General features: G+C 37.9%; 1 protein-coding gene across 13 annotated transcripts in view; it reads left to right on the top strand.

Moving 5' to 3' along the window:
- Positions 1-24,241, top strand: part of NUMB (NUMB endocytic adaptor protein) — a 183,321-nt gene that overhangs the window by 152,011 nt on the left and 7,069 nt on the right. For 8 of the 13 annotated variants that reach the window (XM_067028190.1, XM_067028183.1, XM_067028184.1 and 5 more), the window contains 4 exons: positions 15,160-15,234; positions 17,211-17,351; positions 21,021-21,225; positions 23,273-23,566. In XM_067028190.1, coding sequence (XP_066884291.1) covers positions 15,160-15,234; positions 17,211-17,351; positions 21,021-21,225; positions 23,273-23,566 — 715 coding nt within the window. The remainder of the gene's footprint in view (positions 1-15,159; positions 15,235-17,210; positions 17,352-21,020; positions 21,226-23,272; positions 23,567-24,241) is intronic. The other 5 variants (XM_067028188.1, XM_067028195.1, XM_067028193.1 and 2 more) reach the window with 1 other exon arrangement.

The raw sequence follows: 24,241 nt of genomic DNA on the forward strand, positions 1-24,241 counted from the left end.
ATAGGATGACAGTACAGAAATAGATGAATACATTTCTAAGATTTTTGTGTCTAAGCTTATCATTGTCTAGTTTTGAGTAAGTGCTACAAAATATGTCAGACTGAGAGAGTATAAGAAAAAACTACTGTCATTGTATAACTGAGTGTACATTACTAAAAGTTTATATGAATATAAAAATCCCATCACAGTTAGTTTTTCACTGGGTGGTTTTGTTACTTTAAATACGGACTTTTTTTTCCTGGCCCTGCCATGTGCCACGCGAGATCTTAGTTCCCTGACCAGGGATCAAACCCATGACCCCTGCAGTGGAAGCTCGGAGTCTTAACCACTGGACCTCCAGGGAAGTCCCTAAAGAACAATTTTTTAAAATTATTAGTTTCCACTTTCTTCTCAATTAAATATTTTAGTTGTAACCCATTTTTTTTTTTACATGTTCTGGTTTAGGTCACTTTTATATTAATATAAACAAATTTGAAGGATTTTAGATTGAATGGTTTAATTCAGTAACTTCTGTCGATCTGAAATAAAAAGTCATATAATTTACCCACACATGTCACAATAAAATTTTTTAGTAGGTATTTTGAGCCTGAGTCAAATTAACAGGTTCGTAGAATGTGGGATCTATATCTAGAAAGAATATATTCTATAGACATTTGCATCATTATAAATAGACACTATAATTGTTAAGCAGATTTTTTTGGTGGAGCATTTATTCTTTCCTAAATAGAATTTCTCAAAGCAATTTCACATCACCCCAATTAAAATATAATTTTAATTATCTTCTAAGTGATCAGTTTTTACTATGTCTACTTTAGTAAAACAGTCTTTCTTGTCCATGAAGGCTAGGTAGAGAAAGCTAATGGAGAAAATATTGATTTGGTTTATAGAAAAAACATGTTAAAGTATATTTTTTAAAAGGTTATAACATGATGTTAAAGAACAAAGATAGCTCTCACTTGAGAATCAACTCCAAGGTGGCAATATTCATTGCTATAAATAATGTGGTCATTGTGCATCTACAGTGTCACCAAACTGGGTCACACTGTGCTTCTTAGCTGTTTTCACTGCATTTTGCTACATGGCAAATCTATATGGTATGAGAAAGAAAACTATGAATTATCTCACTTAATCCTTACAATAACCCTGAAATTATTATTTTCCCCTGTTTTACAGTGAGAAAACTAAAGTTTACAAAGGTTAAGGGACCTTCCTGAATCCACAGATACAATAAGTAGTAGAATCTAGGATTTGAACCCAGATAATCTGATTCCAGAGTCTACACTCTTAATCACTATGCTATACAATCACTCAGTTTTCAGATTATTTACAAGCAAAGTTTAAAAGATTTAATCTTAAAAAATGCTAGTAAATAGCGAGCTTCCTGGAAGCTCATTTTGACTTTCTAACTTTCTTCTTTAAAGGTAGTAATTTTTAAAAAAAATTCATTTATTTATTCATTTTGGCTGTGCCAGGTCTTAGTTGCAGTGTGCGGGATCTTTAGCTTCGGCATGCAGACTTCTTAGTTGCGGCATGCCTGCGGGATCTAGTTTCCCGACCAGGGAATGTACCCGGGCCCCCTGCACTGGGAGCGCGGAGTCTTACCCACTGGACCACCAGGGAAGTCCCTAAAGGTAGTAATTTAATTTTGGATTTTTGTCTCTTGTCAGTTTACTTTGTTACTAGTTAATGCTTTAAAGAATCTTTTTCAGTGGTTCAGACTAACATTTTATTTATTTAGAGATGTTTAAATCATACTAATGAGATTTTCTTAAAAGATACTAATTGATCCCATAATGTGAACAAATATGAACCTCAGAATTTTTTTCTTCCAGTTTTATTGCGATATAATTGACATACAGTACTGTATGTTTAAGGTGTACAGCATAATGATTTGACTTCATATATCATGAAATGATTACTGCAATAAGTTTAGCGAACAACTCTCATCCCACAGAGATACAAAACAGAATTCTTATGTTATTGTGGGGAGAATTCTTTTTATGGCCAGGCAATTTTATTCTTATGTACAATTTTTTTAAATTACAGTAAGTCATTCAAAGAGTTTGGAAAATCAAGGGAGAAAAAACCATCACCTATAACTTTCCAGAAATGTGCTTTTAAGTGAAAAACTTTAATTTGGAGCCTTTAAACCTTTCAGGTTGCCATCATTCAACTCACATTCACACTAACCTACAAGAAGTAGTCTGGTGAAAGAGATTTGGTTTGTTGAGTTTGCTAGGTCAATTGTGTTTTGATGAAAGCTAAAAATGAAGAATCTCATAGGGAGTTTTTATCTAGTAGAGTTCCTCATAAATTTTGATAACTTTCTTAGCCCTCTTATCATGTATGGTTTAATGGTCCAGGATAAAGAGAATAACAGTTATGTGCTTCCATCAAACACATTTGGAGAAAAGTAGGTAGATGGGAGAATTATTAGCCCTGATTCTGAATTTGTAAATCATGGCCAGGAGAACTGCAGCTGCTTTTCCCTAAGTTGCTTCCTGGACCTGACCACCCTGTCCTATTCCTGTCAGGGGCCTGACCTCCCTGTTCCTCCAGCAGATGGGAGCAGTACCTTCAGAAGCTTTAGCAGTGAGGAACAGATAAACCTGGGTGTGTTACAGGGCTGTATTACTAACCCTTTGTAAGATTACACACATCTTAAAAGAGAAGGAAAAAAACCCCTGAGGCTCTGAAATACCTTTTTCTAAACTAAGCTACATTAAATTGCTCATGTTTTTAGGAAAGTCAAGAGTGTATTCAACTTTTTAGGAAGTATTACATACAGCTTCTAGTGTATTTTGCCATACTCGGCAAATATTTTCTTACCAAGCAATTACGTGACACTTAACATTTGAAAAGGATATTAAAATTTTAATGTATTTGAGGAAAGTCATGAGCTAAGTAATCTATATTACCATTTTATGAGGAACTGACTGAACACAGAGATATAAAATGTTTTTAGGCCACCCTAGAAAAATTCGGTTCAGTCTGCCTCCTGTGAGTCTTTCTCTTGGGTGTGTCCTTTACTACTGACACAAAACACTTTACTTCTAGTCACCAAATGTGTAGAGATTTTTTCCCTAACCAAACAATTCTCTGTGACACCAGCTAGGTGTCCTACAATTTAACTCAATTCTAACACTGTGTACTTGGAGATAGTGTCAGATCCCACAGATTTAAAGATTCAGTCTCACAAGACTGCACCCACCCACTTCAGATGCCAATTGCAACTGTAGGTCCCCAGGTTACCCATAATAACTTCTGTCTAATTTGGCTACAAATTGGAAGTTCCCATGACCTCCTCCTCAGGTTTGATTAATTTGCTAGAACAGCTCACAGAACTCAAGGAAACACTTATGTTTACCAGTTTATTAAAGGATATAGGTGAAGAGCCAGATGAAGAGATATATAGGGCGAAGTCTGGGAGTGTCCCAAGGGCAGGAGCTTCTGTCCCTGTAAAATTGGAGTGTGTCACCTTCTCCATGTGGATGTGTTTGCCAACCTGGAAGTTCTCTGAACCTTGTACTGTTGGAATTTTGTGGTGGCTTCCTCACGTAGGCTTGATAGATTATTTATTCCAATTCCAGCTCCTCTTCCCTGTCTAGAGGATAGGGGTTAAGACGGAAAATCCTAAGCCTCTCATCATGGCTTGGTCATTCTGGCAACAAGCCCTCATCCACGAGCCCACCCAGGGTTGTCTCATTAAACAAAAGATGCCCCTCACTTAGGAATTTACAAGGGTTTTAGGAGCCCTGTGTCAGGGATGGGGTCAGAGACCAAATACCAGGACAAGAGATGCTCTTTGTGCTCTTATCACTTAGGAAATTACAAGGATTTCAGGAGGTCTGTGCCAGGAACCAGGGACAGAGACCAGTATATATTTTCTACTATCTCATAGCCAGCTACTTGTATTTGTATAGAACTTTATAGTTTGTGATGTGTTTTGACCTACTTTCTAGCTTGTTACTCAAAACAGCTCAGTGAATTAGATGTGATAGTTCATGAAACTACATTTTACAAATGAATAAACAAGCTCAAAGAGGTCATCCAGCTAGTAGTAAATGGCAGTGCCTACCCTGAAACCAAAATTTTCTGAAACTTTGTGCAGAGTTCTTTCACCTACCCTGTGTTGTTCTGTCATTCAAAACTGTTGGCCTCTGCTTTCCCCGGATAGGCTTTAATTACAGTGAATGGAGAAGTGTCAAATGCAGGGGACACTAGACAGCTCAAGGGCCTGAATGCTTCCCACAAACATGCATTGTATCGCCTGTGCACAGTTCATAAATTTGGATTAGTTGCTAATATTTCAAACACTGAACGTTTTCACAACAAAACTATTACATCTATCTTAAGAAGGAAAGATCTGGCAAAACGGCATGCTTTGTATGCGGCAGCAGTGGCTTGAGCTGAGTACCAGTTGTGCCCTTTGGTTGCCTGTTTGCCACATCCCTGCAACTCCCTGTGGTCCCTACACTCAGCCTGCTTCACTCATTTTGTTACCGTTTTTAACCCTGTAGGTGTTTGAGTTTGTGAACTCCTCCCTGTGCTATTATTTGATTGTCGTGGGGGGGGGGGTGTTAACCATTTCTAACTGCATAAAAAGCACCAAAAATATTATAATATTTGTTTTAACAGATACTGTTAATGTACTGCCAGATATAATTTTTCAAGTTTTGATGCTGTTACAGTTGTTAAATGGCATCATTAGAAATGGTTATGTTTTAGAGAATACATAGTTGGAAAGTAATGCAGGGTTATATTGTTTTCAACTAATTATCAAGAGTAAAACATTTAATGGTATTTATGACCACTGTTAAGTCAGTGTACTCACATCTACATTCTAATTAGATTTCCAAAATTCTCTCCTCAATGGCAAATCGTACTTAGTGCTTATATTCACTCTGGATCCTTTCCTTTACACCTGAGGGAGTATCACTTGCTTCCTCTTTCCTTTTCTTCCTTTCTGTTTTTTAAAATTCTCATTCCCTCTCTTCTATAAATTTTACCTTCTTTTGTATTTTATTAGGTGCATCTTTTAGGATTTGGTTTATTTATCCTTTTGAAGTGCAATATATAACAAATTTCTGAAGAAGAAAAAAGACAATCCCAAGAGTACTCAGAAGATTTCCATTGATCCTTGGTTTCAGTATTTCCTGTGACATGATCAACTAATATGTCAAATGCCCTGGCCATTGATCTTTTCTAGATTAAAAAAAAAAAATTCATTAACCTTTGGAGTTATCTTTTTTATTTGTATTCATGAAGACTCAGTGGTTCTCAAACCTCAAGTCACAGTGTCTGAAACATACTAGGGACTGTGCTAGGCTATCCAGATCAAAGATGAGCAAGACAATCTCCACTTTTTAAGTCCAGTTAACTCTCATTTTCCGATGACTATTTGACAACTCCTTCCTTTTCCTTAAGCCTCCAGAATTTCTTACTCTGTTCTGTCCTTCAATTGATGACCTTGCTTCCTACTTCACTGAAAATATAGAATCAACCAGAAGAGAACTCTCGAACATGACACCACATTTACTCACCTACATGAATCTGTGCATATATACTCTGTTTTCCCTCCTATTCAAGGGATGAACTGTCTGTGCTCCTAGCTGAGGCCAACTCCTCCACAAGATTGTTATACTAGCTCTTACTCATTCCAGTAATGCTACCCCCCTCCTCCATAATCAGTTTTTCTTTCTCTAGTGGATCATCCATTAGCATTAAAACAAACCATCTTTCTAAAAAAAGGTTTCTTCTTGGTGCCTTCAGTTTCTGCTCTCCTTTCCCCTATTAAACTCATTTAATCAGACTTTTATTTACTCAACCTATCAGCAGCATTTGATGTAGCAGCCAAATCCCTCCCGCTCCTCGAAACAGTCTATTCATTTGGAGTTCAGGTGTCATATTCTCTTGATTTTCCCTCGTGTTGATGCCTGCTTCTTAGTCTGTGGACTGTTCTCTACCTACACTTCTCCCTTGATGATCACATCCGGTGTCATGGATTTAAATACCATCTCTATGCTGATGATTTTGAAAGTTCTGTCTCCAGACATCTGCCCTAAACTCTATAGTGGTACTTCCATCTTAGAAGTAGTATAGCATAGGTGTCAAGGACACAGACTGGGGATCTGGATTAATTGTATTTAATCCTGGCTCAGCCACTTTGTGACCTTGGGAGAGGCTCTTAACCATTCTGTACCTCAGCTTCCCCACTTATTAAAAAAAAAGATAATACTAATTCCAACTTCACGTGATTGTTGTGAAGATTAAATGAGTAAATATAAGCAAAGTGTACAGAATAGCCTGCCATATGGATGTGTCAGTATCATCATCATCATTAAACATTTCACACTAAGGCGTTTCACACTAATGTGTCACAAACCAAATTCCGAAATGCTCTCCCAAATTACTCTTCCCTAGTCTTTCCCATCCTAGTCCATGTGCTTTAGCCACAAATCCTGGATCTGATCTTGACTCCTCTCTTTCTCTTTTACCCTGTATCCATCCCATCAACAGTTCCTGTCTCACTACCCTCCACCGCTACTGCCGTGGTCCAAGCCAGCTTCTCCGCTCACCTGAATCATTGCATTAATGTTCTACACAATCTGCTTTCATTATTGTCCCCCTACCATCTGTTCTCAAGATATCAGTCAGAGTGATCTTTTTAAGACAGAGGTCTGATTGTGTTGCTCCACTGCCCTAGATCCTCCAGTAGCTTCCTGACCTACTCAGGGTTAAAAACCAGTCTTTTAGGCCTGGCAGGCCATTATACATGCATTATCTCTGTGCCTTTTCCTATCTTCTCCTATTCTTGCTTCCTGTATTCCAGCCACACTAGCCTCCTTGCTGTTCCCTGAGCATACCAGGTATGCTTCCACCTCAGGACCTTTGCACTTACTGTAACCTCTAATCTGGAACACACATCATCCAGATATATGCACTTCCTCATCTCTTCCCATTGGTTCGAAAGCCCCATTTTCACTGAGGCAGTCACTGAGAGAACCTTATTTTAAATTTCAAATACCACCCTCCTCCATATACAAACACTCACTATTCCCCTTCCTAGCTTTATTTTCCTCTGATAGGGGTTATCACCATTTGTCATAGCATACATTTTACTTATTTGTTTTTTTCTTATCTCTTCCTTACTAAAACCTAAACATTTTGTGGACAGAGATCTTCACCTAATTTTGTTCACTGCTGAATCTTCAATGCCTAGAATGGTTTGTGGTCCATAGTAGCTGTTCCAAAATGTCTGAGTTAGTGAATGACACATGCAGTGCTTTCAGTTTCACCCTGTAGTGGGAAAAAACAGACAGGTAAAAAAAAGGTAGTTGACAAATCGTGTAACAATAATAGGTACTACTGGAGCAGAGGGGGACAGTGAATGTTGGAGATTGTGATTAAGGCTTCTGAGAGGAGATGATACCTAAGGCTGAGACTTAAAACTATGACTTCTAGTTAAACTAAGTTAGAGGAAAAAGGCATAGAAGGAACAGCATTAACAGGGCCACTGGGGCGACAGAGAACCTGCTCCAACTCATTCACTTATTCAACCTAGGGATATACAGAAGGAGACAGAAGATAAGACCCAAGTTTATGGTATGGATGAAAGGTGGTAGGGAAATCATTCACTCTGAGAAGAGGTGTGATGAATTTGGTTTTGGACAGGTTGAATTTGAGGTCCCTGTGGAATTTTCACTCTATTATGTGCATTTGAAACTTAATATGAACTTAATGAACTTAATATGAACTTAAATGAACTTAATATTGGAATAATTTCTGTTCTAGGTTTCCTCTTCCTCTCAATTAAAAGTGATTTGTAAACTAGAAGAGCTAAATAGCCTCCAAAAATCTTGCCTTTGTTGTTTGGTTCATGCCGTGCTATTATCCTTATTTTTTCCCGAAAGCCTTTAAAGGCCCTTCTCACTTAAGAAAGTGCAGGTTAAAAGTTACTGTACTTTTAAGGAAGCAGCCATTGGAGATAGTACCAGTCTCAAATCCTACAGAAAGTTGTGTTTCTCGGACGTACATACTGTATCTTGGAATTATAAGACAAAATTTGTTCATTACACAGTTCTGTTCAGAAATTCAAATGTCATCAAATGATAGATTTGAAGGCTGTCTCAGATTAAAAAAGAAGAAGAAGAAGAAGAAGAAGAAGTCTGTTATTCACTCATTACAAGACACACCGTGTCATGGTTGCCTACTAATATATCATTATTACTCCATAATGACTGGGTTATCTCTGTGTGTAGGTGTGACAGAAAGACTGACCAGAGATTCTTTACATATTGGGTACCCTTGAAGACCTCTTTGGTGTGTGGCAGAAAGAGCTTTGCACAATAGAATGGCAAATCACCGTTGCTCAGAGTGACTTGCTCTACCCTTCCTGCCCAAATTTGTCTGTTTGCTGCTGTTGCTTCTTAACATTTCATAGCTATGCCAAATTATGCTTCTGTGTGTCTTTAGCATTTCTTTGCTTTGCCTTACCTTAGAACACCTTTTTGCTCTTGTCTATCATATGTCCAGCACAATTGTCTTGCCTCCAAATATCACTTCTATTTATGTTGATTAATTGCGTGTTCTTATCTCACTGGTGGCCTTGGGAATCATAGAACTTTAGAGTTGGACTGTGCCTGAGTTCGGGTCTCAGTTTAAAATAATAGGATATAAGCACATTTGTTTAAAAAAAGAAAAGGAAAAGAATTCAGGGACAATTCCAAACAATTCTAGTATTTCAGTATAATGAATTGTCTTTCCAAAACAGGCTTGATCACTTGCCAGGGATTATAATGATTTATATCAGAGGTCATCAAACTATGGCCCACTACCTGTTTTTATATAAAGTTTTATTGGAACAAATCCATGTCCATTTGTTTACATATTGTCTGTGGATGCTTTTGTGCAGCAGGGCAGAGTTGGGTAGTTGTGACATAGACTGTATGGCCTGCGAAGCCCTAAATATTTGATATCTGGTCCTTCACGGAAAAAGTTTTCCAATCCATGATTTAAACAGTTTAGAAACATATTTCTCCAACTGGAAATCTGAAGTACTTCCCCAGATAACAATATATAAAACAAAAGAGTGACTGTGAGGATCTGTCAGCGTACTGAGAACACTCCCAACTTATCTCCATCCATTTAAAAAAAAATTTAAGTGGTGTCTACTAGAAAAATAAAAATCAGAACAAAACAAAAAAAACCCCTGGAGATTAATAGGTAGGTAGATGGCAGTTCTTTATTGTAATTAGTTATTTCATTGCCTTTTATTGTGAGTAGCTTTTATATTTAGGGGAAATGATCTTACTGTACTGAGTTTGTTTAGTTACTATCTCATTTTTGCAAACTTTTTGTCTTTCTTCACTGGTATTTTCACGTTAAGATTACCTGTGCATTCTCTTACTTGCAGTATAAGTTTCCTGATTTAATAATTTGTAATAGACCCATTTCCTGCTATCATTTTCTCCAGTGTCAGAGTCTGCTTAATTTCTGTATTGGTTTATATCTACCCAAAATAAAAGGTGTTTAAGGGAAATGTTAGTTTTAAAATTTTAACATGGATATTTAGAGAGTTAAGTGGTTACTTGAAAATTATACTTACATTTGACATTTTTCACTCATAGCATAGCTTGATCCTTCTCAGTTTAAATTCTAAGTTACTGAAGTTCTGTTCATGTTAGACCCATTTTCTTTCCTTGAAGAATAAGCAGTTTTCTCTTTGTTGTAAAACTGTATTTTTCATGCATTAACACTATTCAGTGTGAATTCTACCTATATCCTTGAAATTATTATTAAAATAGAAAGCGTTGGAACCATGGTGATGAAATAATTCTTACTGTCTCACATATACGTTTCCCCTACCACATTTTTATTAGTGTCTGAAGTATTATGTAGTCTTTTTTTTTAAGGGGTGTTTGTGTCACTAAGATGTATGTATATTCTACCGTATAATAATGCATATATGTGGAATCTAGAAAAATGGTATAGATGGTCTTATTTGCAAAGCAGAAATAGAGACATAGATGTAGAGAACAAACGTATGGATACCAAAGGGGAAAGGGGTGGGGAGGGAGGAATTGGGAGACTGGGATTGACACATATACATTATTGATACTATGTAGAAAATAGACAACTGATGGGAACATACTGTATAACATAGGGAGCTCTACCTAATGCACTGTGGTAACCTAAGGGAAGTCCAAAAGGGAGGGGATGTCTGTATATGTATGGCTGATTCATTTTGTTGTGCAGTGGAGGCTAACGCAACATTGTAAAGCAACCACACTCCAATAAAAGTTAATTTAAAAAAATTTTTTTTTAAGTTTTTAAAGATGTATGTATATTTTACATTTCATACTTACTCTGGGTTATCTCTTTTTTTAGTCCTGTGGCTAGCTAACTTTGGCCTTATCTCCTAAGGTATTGGCTTAAGTAGATAGTTTTAGGGCAAACAAAAGGAAAACTTTCATCTTCTGTGACTTTTATCATTTTCTAAAAAGTGTTTAGGAATCTTAGTTTATATTATCAGAATGAAAGACACTAAAGTTTACAGATAGTTCAGAAGCATTACTACTTTAGAATCTGTGAGAGGAAGTCCGGACTTAATTTCAGCTGCAGGTGTCTTTGAGTGTTCATATCTCAATACCTGATTGAAATAATTGTAATGTGGCAAACTATACTGACATCCAAGAACTGGCACTCAAATGTAAGAACAAAGGGAAGAATTCATATTATCTGTTTTCTTCCCCTATATAGAGAAATCAGGTGCTGTGAAATATGATAAATACAATGCTATTAGTATAACACTATAAAAATTAATATAAAGACATACCTCAAAAAGCAGAGATATTTTCATAATAGTCTAATAGGGCCAATAAAATATTTCCCTGTATATGATAAGGAAACTAAATGGGGAACAGTCCCATTCTAAAATGACCTTTTATTTTTCCCACTGTTAGTCTCCCAACCTTGAAATAGTTCTGTGTGTTGCCTCCGATGCTGAATACTGTAGGCTGCTGTTGCACAATGAGCATATTGATATAACTGCAAATTGAAATTTCTTACACAGGATTTTCAGTGCCTTTTGGCAGTCTTCTGTATCACCGATTAGCTGTCTCCTATTTCCTACAGCAGATATTTAGCAAATTTATTCCTTCAACAAATATTTCTTAAACTCCTGCACTGTACCAGGCATCGTTCTAAGCTCTGAAGTTATAGCAGTGAACAATAAGGATGGAAAAAAACCCTGCCATCATGGAGCTTACGTTCCAGCAAAATACTAAATGCTACATAAGTGTTGGTTAAATATGGGCAGTTACAGTTATTGATGGGGTGACTGTTGTCCCAGTTCGCCTGAACAGCCCCAGCTTAACACCTGTTTCTGGGTTTTAATAGTGTCCCCTTTCATTTTCAAAGTGGTCCCAGTTTGGACAGTAAATTATATGGCCACCGTAGTTCTAAACCTTTTACATCTGTTTATTTATTGAATCCTCATAATCATCCCATGAGGTATGTGACATTATTAATATCATTATGCAGATGTGGAAACTGAAGCATAGAGAGGCTAAGTAATTTGCCCCTTGGTCATACTAATAAGTGGCAGAACCAGAATTCAAACCCAGACAACAGCCTGGCTCCAGAGCTTGTGCTGAGTCACTATACTGTACCGCCCCAATACTGCTATGGTAAATCTGCTTTCTTATTCTGCTTGTCTACCTTCTTCTCCCTAGCAAAGTAAATCAGGTAATCTCATCTCCTTGACAGATGAATTTGTGGCTCTTTGGAGTGAATTCCCTCGGCTTGTCACTCACTCATTTACAAATCTGTCTTCATTTTTACTTGGCTTCACTCCGTCCCTCTATTTCAAGGAAGGGACATCTCTCTTCCCATCTAAAACTTGTATTCTAGCCTCATCCCATTTTGCCTCCTGGAGGACTTTGTTCTCTACATACTCTTTTCGGGCCTTCAGTCTCCATCTTTCCACTGGCGTTTCCCATTCAGCATATAAGCATGATCTGTTGTTGTTGAAAGTGTGTGTTACTCCTTCAAGAAGCTTTATTGTTGGGAGAATTTTTTTAAGTTTATTAATATAATGATGATAAATGAATACCAATTATTTATTACCCTCTTTAAATTCCAGGTACTGTATATATCTCTGATCCTTTTACCAACCCTGTGGATACTTTACAGATGAAGAAATGGAAGCTCAGTGGACTCCATAACTTGCTTAGCTTATGGATAGTGGCATTGAATTCAGACTTGTATTTGTCTTACTCCAAAATCCATTCTGTTTCTAGTATATCATGTTAGTTTACCACAGTTCTTAAAGGACGTCCCTTGATCCTCTGCTTGTCCTCCATTGCCTTATAGCTCTTTTTGTAGAAAAGGTTTTTTAAAGAGAGTATTTAATATGTCTACGTAGACTCCTCTTGCCTTTCATTTACCTCTCAACCCACTCTAGTCTGACTTACACCTTTTTATTAGTCGGATCTTCCAAAGAAACAAAACCACCATCTCTCTCTCTCTCTCTCTATCTCTCTCTCTCTCTCTCTTTGTGTGTGTGTGTGTGTGTGTGTGTGTGTGTGTGTGTGTGTACACAGAGGTCAGCAGGCTGGAAAGTCAGGCAGAATTTCTGTTACAGACCTGAAGCAGAATTTCTTCTCAGGGAAACCTCAGTTTTTAACCCTTAAGGCTTTCAACTGATTGGATGAGGCCCAGCCATATTATCAACAGTAATCTCCTTTACCCAAAGTTAGTTGATTGTAAATGTTAATCTTATCTGCAAAATACCTTTATAACAACATGTAGACCAGTGTTTGATCAAACAACTGGGCAACCATAGACTAGCCAATATGACATAAAAATAACCACCACAACCTCTATCACTCTGTGGTGTCTTACACATTGCTAAATCCAGTGGACATTTTTCACATCTTTCCTTAACTTGGTCACTTTGCAACATTTGACATTTTGGGCCACCTGTTACTTCTTGAAACCCCTCTCCCTTAGTTTCAATGACCCTAATCTCTCTTCATTCTCCTGTCTCTCTGGCTATTCCTTTTCTGATATTTCATTACTCGTCTCCCAATTCCTTAATTATTAATATTCTCTCCTGTCCTTGGCCCTCTTATTACTCCCGCAATTGATGTCTCCCCAAACTAAAATTCCATCTTAGAATTCTCTGCTGAGCTTTAGACCTGTATATCCAATTGCTTGGATGTTGCACAGACATCTCAGACTTTGCTTGTCTAAAACTGAAATCCTATTCTCCCACTCTCCAGCTTGCTTCTGCATCTCTTCTTTCTCTATCTTAGTTTGTGGTACCATCTCCACCCAGTTAGTTTACCAAGCCAGGAACCAGAGAGTAGTCTTCAGCATCTCTCTTACATTTACCATTTAAGACTTTCCCATCTCCATTCCTATCTCAACCAAGAGAGCTCAACCCTCATTTTCTCTCACTTAGAATCTTGTTGTGGTATTTCTACCTCCCATCAGTCTCTTTCCAACCCCTCTGCACTGCTGCCAAAGTGATATTTTAAAAATGCAAATCTGTTTATTCGTGTTTAAAATTCTTTTAGTAGCTCGTAATTGCCCACAGAATTAAGATAGAATTCTTTAGCAAGCATACAGTCCTCCATGGCTAGGCCTTTTCTGCTCTTTATATTCCACTGCGCCTCGCTCACCCATCCTACTTCAAGCCACACTGAAATATTTATAGAGCCCAGATTTGCTGTATTGTTGGTTTCCACGTCCTATTCTGCTGTTTCTTCTGCCTGGAATGTCCACTACCTCTATTACTTCCCTGCCTTCCTACCCCCACCTGGGGCATCTAGAAAAATTATTTTAGTACCCAGTTCAATCTTTAGTTTGGAATAACCTTCCCCCAATTCTACAAATAGATTTGATCATACCCCCTTTCTGACATTGTTACAAACTTTTCAACTCTACTATAGCACTTACTACTGTATTATTTATTTTTTGTTTATCTGTCACCTTTCAATGGACTGTGAACTCTTCGAGTATTTCTACTGCCTGGCATATAATAGGCTCTCATCAGATTTGTCATGGTGGTGGAAACGGAGCCCAGAGTGGATTATACAGTTCACTTAAATAAGGCCATGCCTTATTGAGGAGTGCTGGGCTTGGACATGTATAGTGAAGAGTGGTAGACATTTCTTTATCTTCCTTTGTTCCTTCTAGAGGCTGCTGTTCCAACCTTTAGTACCACATTTCTTTTGATCTATACTTTTTATGATGTTCCAATACCTATTCTCAGCCTTCACTTTGCTTTTGTTTTATTTTGCTTGTATCTTTGGAACAGTTAAAGGAAGCTATTTAAGTTATTATTACAAACTCCCACTGTCCCATTTTCATTCCATCACAGGAGAAATCATACATCAGCTTGTTCTCATGTGATTCTTGTGTGCCAAAAGTCTTTTCTCAGACAGTAAAAAAGAATTCATGTTATAATGACAATATTTTTCCAACAGTTTTTTAATTCTCCTATGTCCCCAAAATGTCTCCATGCCTTTAATGTCAAATTAAAAACTAAACCAGTTCTGTGTTAATCCTGAGAGAAGAAATAATGGTTTTTAAAGATTGTTAAAGGAATAATGAAGCCTTCTTGGGTTTTTAATATGAAAATTTCAGGTGACCAAGGGTCCTGCTATACACATTGGGGTCAAAGGATAGTAGAATGGCCAGCATCTCATTTTAGACTTACGTATTACTTTCTACTCTAAATGCACTTGTAGAAGCTACTTGTGGTGTAACTCCTTATGTATTTAATATTTATCTAACTCTTGGTTTTCATGGTTGAATTTTGAAATGAGTGAAGAATCTACTTATTCTTTGCCCTTTACAGAATGTGATATCTTGGTTTTTATTCCATCTGTCTCCCTTACCCTTTACTTAATTTTATCTTATTATTTTGCATTGTGTTTCTAAAATAATGGCTTTGGCTTGTTTTTTCTTGAATGTTTCTGCAGTTTGGTTTGAGTATCTAGCTTTGGCACCCCTCCTGAACTTGACTCCATCTGTACTTGTGACTTTTGGAAGGCAGAAGTCAGTGCTTTTCTAGGGAGATGACTGTTTTTTAATATTATATATATGTGTGTCTCCCCCACCCCCTTCCTTTTTGGTTTCTCTTAAAAGACTGGAAAGAAAGCAGTTAAGGCAGTCCTGTGGGTATCGGCAGATGGACTCAGAGTTGTGGATGAAAAAACTAAGGTAAAACTTTCATAAGCTTAAATGTTACTGCTCATATGTTTTTTATCCCTATGATCAAATATAATGCCATTAAGCTTTTGTAGTCACTCTGTATCCTTCCACTTCGTCCAAAGAATGATCTTTGGAGAGACTAGTCAATGTTCAGAAAAACCAATTTAGTTATTCATTTACCTTATGAAAAATAGAAGAGAATTCTGTCAACATTTTGGTCTACATGACACAGCATGTTTAGCCTATGGCGTATTAGCATTTAATGTTAAGATCTGAGTTCTGTTTTTGTTCTGACACGTTAAAAAGGTTTACCCTCACAAATATCATGTGAAAAATGATGGACCTTTCTTTTATTGATATCACAGTTAAAAATTTTTTTTAGAAAGTTGATAGACCATATCTAAAATTTCTTCTTATTCCTTAAACACTGTTTTTAGAAAGTGATATTTGAACTGATTAACCTAGTATTTAACTGAAGACTCAATTTAAGTGAAATCTAAGGACTAGTAAATTGCTCATTTGGTTAACATTTATTTAGAATCCACACAATATCTCAAATAATACATAGCACTTTGCATTTGGAAGAAAGTGATCCTATGTGCCTAAATAAGAATAGACATAGACTCTGCCCTTAGAGAGTGTAAGGTGTTATTTATATAAGTACATTTAATCATTAATTCGAACTTTCTAAGAGACCTAAATCTGGAGAAATTTTAACAAGAAGGCAATTTTCAAAAGAAAAAATAAAAAAAACCCTCAGGTGTCACTGGAAGGAGGAGAAAGTCTGGTAGATAAAGAACAGCTTTCATGGGTAGCTTGCCTGATATATTGTAAGTGATTTAATTTAGCTACATTTTAGTTCTTTTCACTAAGGCTTTTCTTTTTTTTTTTAAGTTCAAGAGAAGTGGTAGTCTTAAATGTACATTACAATTGGAAATAAATATCATTTTAATTAGCTTATTTTGTGTAGTTTTCCTTAGTGCTTTGGGTGAAATTTGTTGTATGTGGAGGCTATATTTTTAATTGCTTTACACGATAGTTAGAAAGTGATGTTGCCCCCTAGTGGTTACTTATAACACTGGAATTAATTAATAAACTTCTTCCCACATTGAGTGTGGATAGTAATTGATGACTTGTCATCCTGGGACCCATTATGAGCAGAAGAGAAATTTTGCAATATGTATAACAAATGAAGGGCTCATATTTAGAATATATAAATAACTCCTACATATCAAAAGAAAAATGACAGATAATCCAAAAGACTTGAATCACTTTGCTGAAGAGGAAGTTCATCGTAGTCAAGGTCATGCAAAATAAAATTATAATGAGCCACCAGCATTGCAAAACTTTAAAGAATTGACTGGCAAGTTTGTGGAGCAATAGGAATTCTCATAGTTATGCTGTATAAAAGCCATTTTGTTTGCATGTTTTATAGCACTTACAGCCCCCATCTCAGCATCTAGGGATTTTAGGCCACTGGAATATCACACAGAAGAGCCAAAGAGTGTCAAGATTTTTTTAAAAATTTTGTGCAGTGTTTATACTATGTGTATATGATGTCATTCAGCAAGTATATAAACATAGAGAGTCATACTCAAAATTAAATGATCAGTAAGTTAATAAATACATAGAGCTATTCTGGAAATGATGTTATTTGAATGTAAGTTATATGGAAATTGGATTAAATTGATTTACATATATTGTAAAATTGAACATGGAATTTACCATCATAAAACTAGAATCAGCAGGCATATATTATATACATGAAGTTGACGTGAGGGAAGCATCTGGGGAAAGTGCCTCTTGGGATTTCTCCTAGGTCAAATTCTTAGTATTCAGACTTCTGGCTCAGATCCAGCTATTCTGTAGCCTTGATGCATTAGATGTAGAGATTCTGTGTTGTGAAATGAACATCCTGTGTTTCTTCTGAGAAACTTGATTAACCTCCTAAGTCCTCTGTTCCTTTGTGTTTTCCTTTTTTCCAGGACCTCATAGTTGACCAGACAATAGAAAAAGTTTCTTTCTGTGCCCCAGATAGGAACTTTGATAGGGCCTTCTCTTACATATGTCGTGATGGCACAACTCGGCGCTGGATCTGTCACTGCTTCATGGCTGTCAAGGACACGGTGAGTCCAATAGCATGGATTTCATCATGACTAGCCTCAGTCACCAAGCTCCTTCTGGGTTGGCTCAGCCAAACAGTTTCCACTACATTTTTTTTTTAAACATCTTTATTGGAGTATAATTGCTTTACAATGGTGTGTTAGTTTCTGCTTTTATAACAAAATGAATCAGTTATACATATACATATGTTTCTATCTCTCTTTCCTCTTGCGTCTCCCTCCCTCCCACCCTCCCTATCCCACCCCTCTAGGTGGTCACAAAGCACCGAGCTCATCTCCCTGTGCTATGCGGCTGCTTCCCACTAGCTATCTATTTAACATTTGTTAGGGTATATATGTCCGTGCCACTCTCTCACTTTGTCCCAGCTTACCCTTCCCCCTCCCCATATCCTCAAGTCCATTCTCTAGTAGGTCTGTGTCTTTATTCCCATCTTGCCCCTAGGTTCTTCATGACCTTTTTTTTTTTTTTTTTCTTAGATTCCATATATATGTGTTAGCATACGGTATGGGCATATACCCTGAGAAAACCATAATTCAAAAAGAGTCATGTACCAAAATGTTCATTGCAGCTCTATTTACAATAGCCAGGACATGGAAGCAACCTAAGTGTCCATCAACAGATGAATGGATAAAGAAGATGTGGCACATATATACAATGGAATATTACTCAGCCATAAAAAGAAACGAAATTGAGTTATTTGTAGTGAGATGGATGGACCTAGAGTCTGTCATACAGAGTGAAGTAAGTCAGAAAGAGAAAAACAAATACCGTATCCACTACATTTTTAACAAGTACATGCTGTTACAGTACTTGGAAGTGCCTAAACTAGCCTGCTGTCACTCCTTTTATTCAAGTAATTCACACTCTTGGTATAACCCTACCACTCACAGAGCAAGATGATTGACTGAGATCCAAGGTCATTAAAGGAAAGTAAAAGTTCTCTGGTGACGGTGGCTGCTAAACTTTATTTGAAACTTTTCATTATTAGAACTATTTTCAAGATCCTTACATGCATTTGTTTGCTAATTCATCTGGGTAGAAGATATTGGCATTTGAAAGGTGCTTATAAATTCTTTTACAAAGCGACTCTACCACAAGAACTGAGTGGGAGTATATTTTCAATTAAAAAAATAGAAATACTAAATTATGGCACAGTGAACTATGCTAGAAATTATTACATAGTAGAAATTTTGGTTTTGTTTAAAAGTAGAGAATAGGGACTTCCCTGGTGGTGCTGAGGTTAAGAATCCGCCTGCCAATGCAGGGGACACGGGTTCAAGCCCTGGTCCAGGAAGATCCCACATGCCACGGAGCAGCTAAGCCCGTGTGCCACAACTACTGAGCCTGCGCTGTAGAGCCTGCGAGCCACAACTACTGAGCCTGCGTGCCTAGAGCCCATGCTCTGCAACAAGAGAAGCCACCACAATGAGAAGCCTCTGCACCTCCACAAAGAGTGGCCCCTGCTTGCCACAACTAGAAAAAGCCCGTGTGCAGCAACGAAGACCCAATGCAGGCAAAAAAAAAAAAAAAATTAATTAATTTAAAAAAAAATAAAAGTAGGGAATAATTGAATCTATCTTTCTTCATCTAAATTACCCAAAATTTTGATATGAAAGACAAGTCTCTTAGATGATGATGATCTTAATTATAATATAGCATTGAGTGTGTAATTACTGAGTTTTTAAACGTCCAGACAGAATAAGGCAGTTGTAGCCATTGATGACTACAACTCGGTGAACTCTTGCTAAGGTTTAACCTGGAAGGGAAGTGGTGGTCATACTCTAATATTGACCAAAGGCTTTTTAAAAAGCAGTTGTATAAACAAATATTAGGAGCTCAAGCTCTGAATCAGATATGGGTTCTGTTCCTCTTTCTGCTTCTTGCTAGCTGTGGGATTTGGGGTAGGTTATTTAACATTGTCTAAGTCTTAGTATCCACTTCTATAAGATGGAGATGACAGTTGTGGGGACTAAATTTGGTAACAAGTATAAACACTCATAGCATAGGGTCTGGCCCACGGTAACTGCTCCACTTCAAGAACTTCTGCCATAAGGCCTGGCAGAAGTTTCCTTGGCCTATAGTTCTGTCCTTGTAATAGAGCTGTGTTCAAACGCTCACGGGTTCTAAAATTCTTTAAATTCTCTCTCCTATTTCACCCTTCAATGCCTACCCTTGTATCATCCTACTAAGAAGTTAGATAGAAACTCATGCAGATTCATAAAGAGTGAGTCTATCAGTCTTTAAATAAGCAGTCATGTGAGATCTTACAGTTTAGTCATGTGAAATCTTAGGGACAAAAGCATTTCAGACATTTACCTCTCCTTATGATATCTGATATTGGCATATAAAATGCAGTGAAATTACTTACTCAGAGCGATATGTAGGAGCAGCTGCTTACATGGTATGATTTTGGAAACTCCACATATGTAGGAGCAGCTGCTTACATGGTATGATTTTGGAAACTCCACAGAGGTTTCCCTGTTCTCAGATATCTCTTCTTGCTATTTTTTTTTTTTTTTTCTGTATGCGGGCCTCTCACTGTTGTGGCCTCTCCCGTTGCGGAGCACAGGCTCCGGATGCGCAGGCCTAGCGGCCATGGCTCACGGGCTTAGTTGCTCCGCGGCATGTGGGATCTTCCCGGACCGGGGCACGAACCCGTGTCTCCTGCATTGGCAGGCGAATTCTCAACCACTGCGCCACCAGGGAAGCCCTCTTCTTGCTATTAAAGACGCCAACAGTTATTATATCATCCCTAACTTTTTAATTCCACAATTAGGGATATAGTTTAAAATACAGATAACCCTGGTAAAAAGTAACCCACCAAATTTATTAACTTTACTCTAGGTAATCCAGTGTATCTTTAAAACAATATTTAGTTTACATAAGGCTTCTTCTCCTCCCACACACAAAAAATTCAGGTTTATCTGTTTAATTCCTTTATAAGTAGAAAATGTGGGTAAAAACATGCTTTTACTTTTGCCTGTGTGTGGTTGGGAGGTAGAGTTGGGGTTTGAGAGAAGTAGAAGAAGATAGGGAAGTTATGGGAGAGAGCCTGCAAGCACTGAGGGCTCAGATGGGGGGGGGGGGAGCATTCAGAAAGGGAGACTGAGAAAGCTAAGCTTTCCTTTGCCTGATTGCTTCTCATCGCTGCAGTTGTATTTATTTATCTGAAGTTTTAAGTTTGTGCCTTTTGTTCCTAGACACGTTGATAGTATATTTAAGCTCTGAAATTTGCCCTGCCTTTCCAGTGGTTTCTTAGAAATGCTTGGTAAATATTCCTATTATTCCCCTAAATGGAAAATAGAGGTTTGTGTGTCAAGACTTAGGGCTTGGAACCTTGAGCAGTGTCTTCTGAGCTGGTGACCAGACAGAGTTAACGTGAGTGACAGAGGGACCTGACTAATAAGGAAGTGTTGGTGGCTGCTCAGAAAGCACCGCTTACCGATGGTCGCTTTACCCAGTGCCTACTACAGTAAAGGATCATAAGCATTACCTAAGGTAATAATTTATTTAGATTAATTTGGCATATTAATATACTAAAATCTAATTTTAAGCTGGAGTTCCTAACATTTTGCCTGTGTGGAAACAGACTTATTTTGTGCTCCAAGCTAATTTGTAATTTTTGACACCATAACTCTAAAAAAGTTTTTTAAACCTTCTGTTACATACAGGGTGAAAGGCTGAGCCACGCAGTGGGCTGTGCTTTTGCAGCCTGTTTAGAACGTAAGCAGAAGCGGGAGAAGGAATGTGGAGTGACTGCTACTTTTGATGCCAGTCGGACCACTTTCACAAGAGAAGGATCATTCCGTGTCACGACGGCCACTGAGCAAGCAGAAAGAGAGGAGATTATGAAACAAATCCAAGATGCTAAGAAAGGTACAATCTGTTCTACTACAATGTGTATCTAAACAGTTTTTCCCAACAGGTTAATATTTGGAAGCTATCAGGGGCAAGCTTTTCACGGTCAAAGAGAACTCTTAGTAATATATGGAGACCTTAAGAACAAAGCTAAAAATCTAAACAGAGTCCTTTCCTTTAGAGTGGCTTGTTTAGTGGCTTCAAAGTTTTTACTCTTCCCATTATGTTAAACTACCGGGGAAGCTGAGAGTGCAGTTGAAGAAGCTGCAAAGACATTCAAAAGCAGAATTGGGAAAACCTGCATCCTCGAACAGATTTTTAAATTCTGATGCATCTGATCTCTGTGAGAAGCAAATGCTATCAAGGACCTACATTTTAAAGGAAGAAGTACAAGTCCCAGGTTTAGGCTGCAGAGGACCCACTGATGGTGATGCTGGGTGTAAATGCAGGCAGAAATTTCTCAGTGATACTCTTCTTATTCGATTACTACTGTTGTTTTAGTGCTTTTGTGAAAAAAGTCCACAGATTTTGAGATGCTGGCCCCTCTTTTTTCCATAGCCCCATTAATTTTAGTGTGTGGTTTTGCAGAATGTGGGTTTTTTTCAGGTATTCATAGCAGCATAGCAGAAATGCCTGTACAAGCATTCGAGTCACTCAGGAGGCTGTTTTCTAAAGTTGAGTCAAGTGTTTTTAGAACTGAGTGATAGGGCTTAGGGAAAATGCTTTGCATTCTTGTGTATAACTAGGGCTGAAACCAACAAGGAATATTTTGGAATTAAACAATTCGGTTTAAATATATATTAATATAATTTTGCTAATTTTTTACTATATTCTTTCAACTCTAAACCAGCCATTTTAGGTAACTTCATTAATCTAATACTGACCCAAACAGCTCTAATTTTTTTTAAATTTATTTTTGGCCATGTTGGGTCTTCGTTTCTGTGCGAGGGCTTTCTCTAGTTGCAGCGAGCGAGGGGCCACTCTTCATCGTGGTGCGCGGGCCTCTCACTGTCGCAGCCTCTCTTGTTGTGGAGCACAGGCTCCAGACGTGCAGGCGCAGTAGTTGTGGCTCATGGGCCCAGCTGCTCCGTGGCATGTGGGATCTTCCCGGACCAGGGCTCAAACCTGTCTCACCTGCATTGGCAGGCAGATTCTCAACCACTGCGCCACCAGGGAAGCCCCATAACAGCTCTAATTTTTAAGCCAAAAAAAGGATACATATTTTTATTTGAAATTAACTTATTGATTGTGATTTTTTTTCATTTCTTATAAACATTTGTGCCAGGATATCAAAGAATAAAAAAACCACCATGCTATTTTATTTAGAAAATGTAGTATGTATACCTGTTATTTAGTATGCTTCAGTGATTTTCAGACTGGATGCGTATTCTTTAATACCACCAAAGAATACTTTTTGATACAGCAACTGCCAAAATGGTTGAGTCCTAGCATCTACAGAGGATAGTGAGGGGAGGGGAGTAGAGATTTACCACAGTCAGAATGGGACACAGTGGGTACTCACATGGAAACAGTCTTGTATTTATGTTTACTCCAATTTAAAATTTTACTTCTGTATGCTTTTATTCAAATGAGCCACAAATGCCTAATGTCCATGTCTGCTTTATGACATTCTTTAACATTTAATCAAACTTATGCTTCTTTAGACCTTTCTGACTCTGCCACTCCTAAATCCTCTCCCCCAAACAAAAAAGCAAACAAACATTGAAAACTGAACCATCATTCTTTAAGGGACCTTATGCTAGGATTTCATAGGTAGTTTTGTTTTGTTTTGTTTTATCTTGTTCAAAGTCTTAATCACTGCATGGGAATAAAAGATCTAATATTTGTGTCTTAGTAGATATACCATGTGACATGTAGTAGATTACTAAACGTTTTATTTGTCTGAAAAATAGGATATCTGAGCCCCGCTTCTAACCTGTCTTTTTAGAGACATGGTGAAGGAGATGGGTAAAAAGACCTAGAAGAGTTTTTGAGTTCCTCAGCGATATAAGCTCAAATTATTTGAAGACATTGCTAAGGTCCTCTTTCTCTTGACTTTCTTGAGCTGAAACAGATAAAACAGTTGTTGGTTCATCAGTGGCCCCTGGCAACACTGCCCCATCCCCATCCTCTCCCACCTCTCCCACTTCGGATGCTACTGCCTCTCTGGAGATGAACAATCCTCACGCCATCCCACGCCGGCACGCACCAATTGAACAACTTGCTCGCCAAGGCTCTTTCCGAGGATTTCCTGCTCTTAGCCAGAAGATGTCACCCTTTAAACGCCAACTATCCCTGCGCATCAACGAGTTGCCTTCAACTATGCAGAGGAAGACTGATTTCCCCATAAAAAATGCAGGTAATACAGCATCCACCTAACTCACTGGATGCTCTGGCACTGAAGCGTTACCATCACTTCCAGTGGAGTCACTGATCCCATCAGACTAGCCACCCCTCTTTCTAAGGCTGGTTGATGGTTACATATCTTGTATCATTTCCCATTGGAAGAAAATGGAGATTCATGGAGAGGGACGTGAGTCGTTCATTTCTCTTCAACAAATAGGTAACAGAGCCATGATGGGAATTCCCAGCCTGAGCTATAAGGTTTGTGATTTGTCCTGATGAAAGTGTACCTGCTTCCAAACATCAAGGGTCTCAAGTTTCCATTCTTATTCTGCCATTTGGGACCCAGCAGGGAATTAATTTAAAAGGCTTTGGAAACACATCCAGTTAAATAGCATTACTGTCAGATGTACCAGAAGAAATGGATAAGTTCTCAATGTCCTTGTGGCTGGTTGGCTCCATAGGGAGGAAACTCTAAACGGGTCTCCTGTATAAATCTAAGATCTGTTGTTCATCAGAGACAGTGGGATTGCTCACACATATTCATTACCTTTCAGAACTACCACACAGGCCTTTGTGTGGCCTGTGTACAGCTGAGCCAGCCCTGGTAGCTCTATCCTCATCATAAGATCCGGAGCTAAAGTGTCAGATCTGGTCAGTGCTTTTATTGGGCCCTATTTTACTTCACTCT

Source organism: Kogia breviceps, chromosome 3 (genome assembly GCF_026419965.1).
Source record: "Kogia breviceps isolate mKogBre1 chromosome 3, mKogBre1 haplotype 1, whole genome shotgun sequence".
Classification (NCBI taxonomy): Eukaryota; Metazoa; Chordata; class Mammalia; order Artiodactyla; family Physeteridae; genus Kogia; species Kogia breviceps.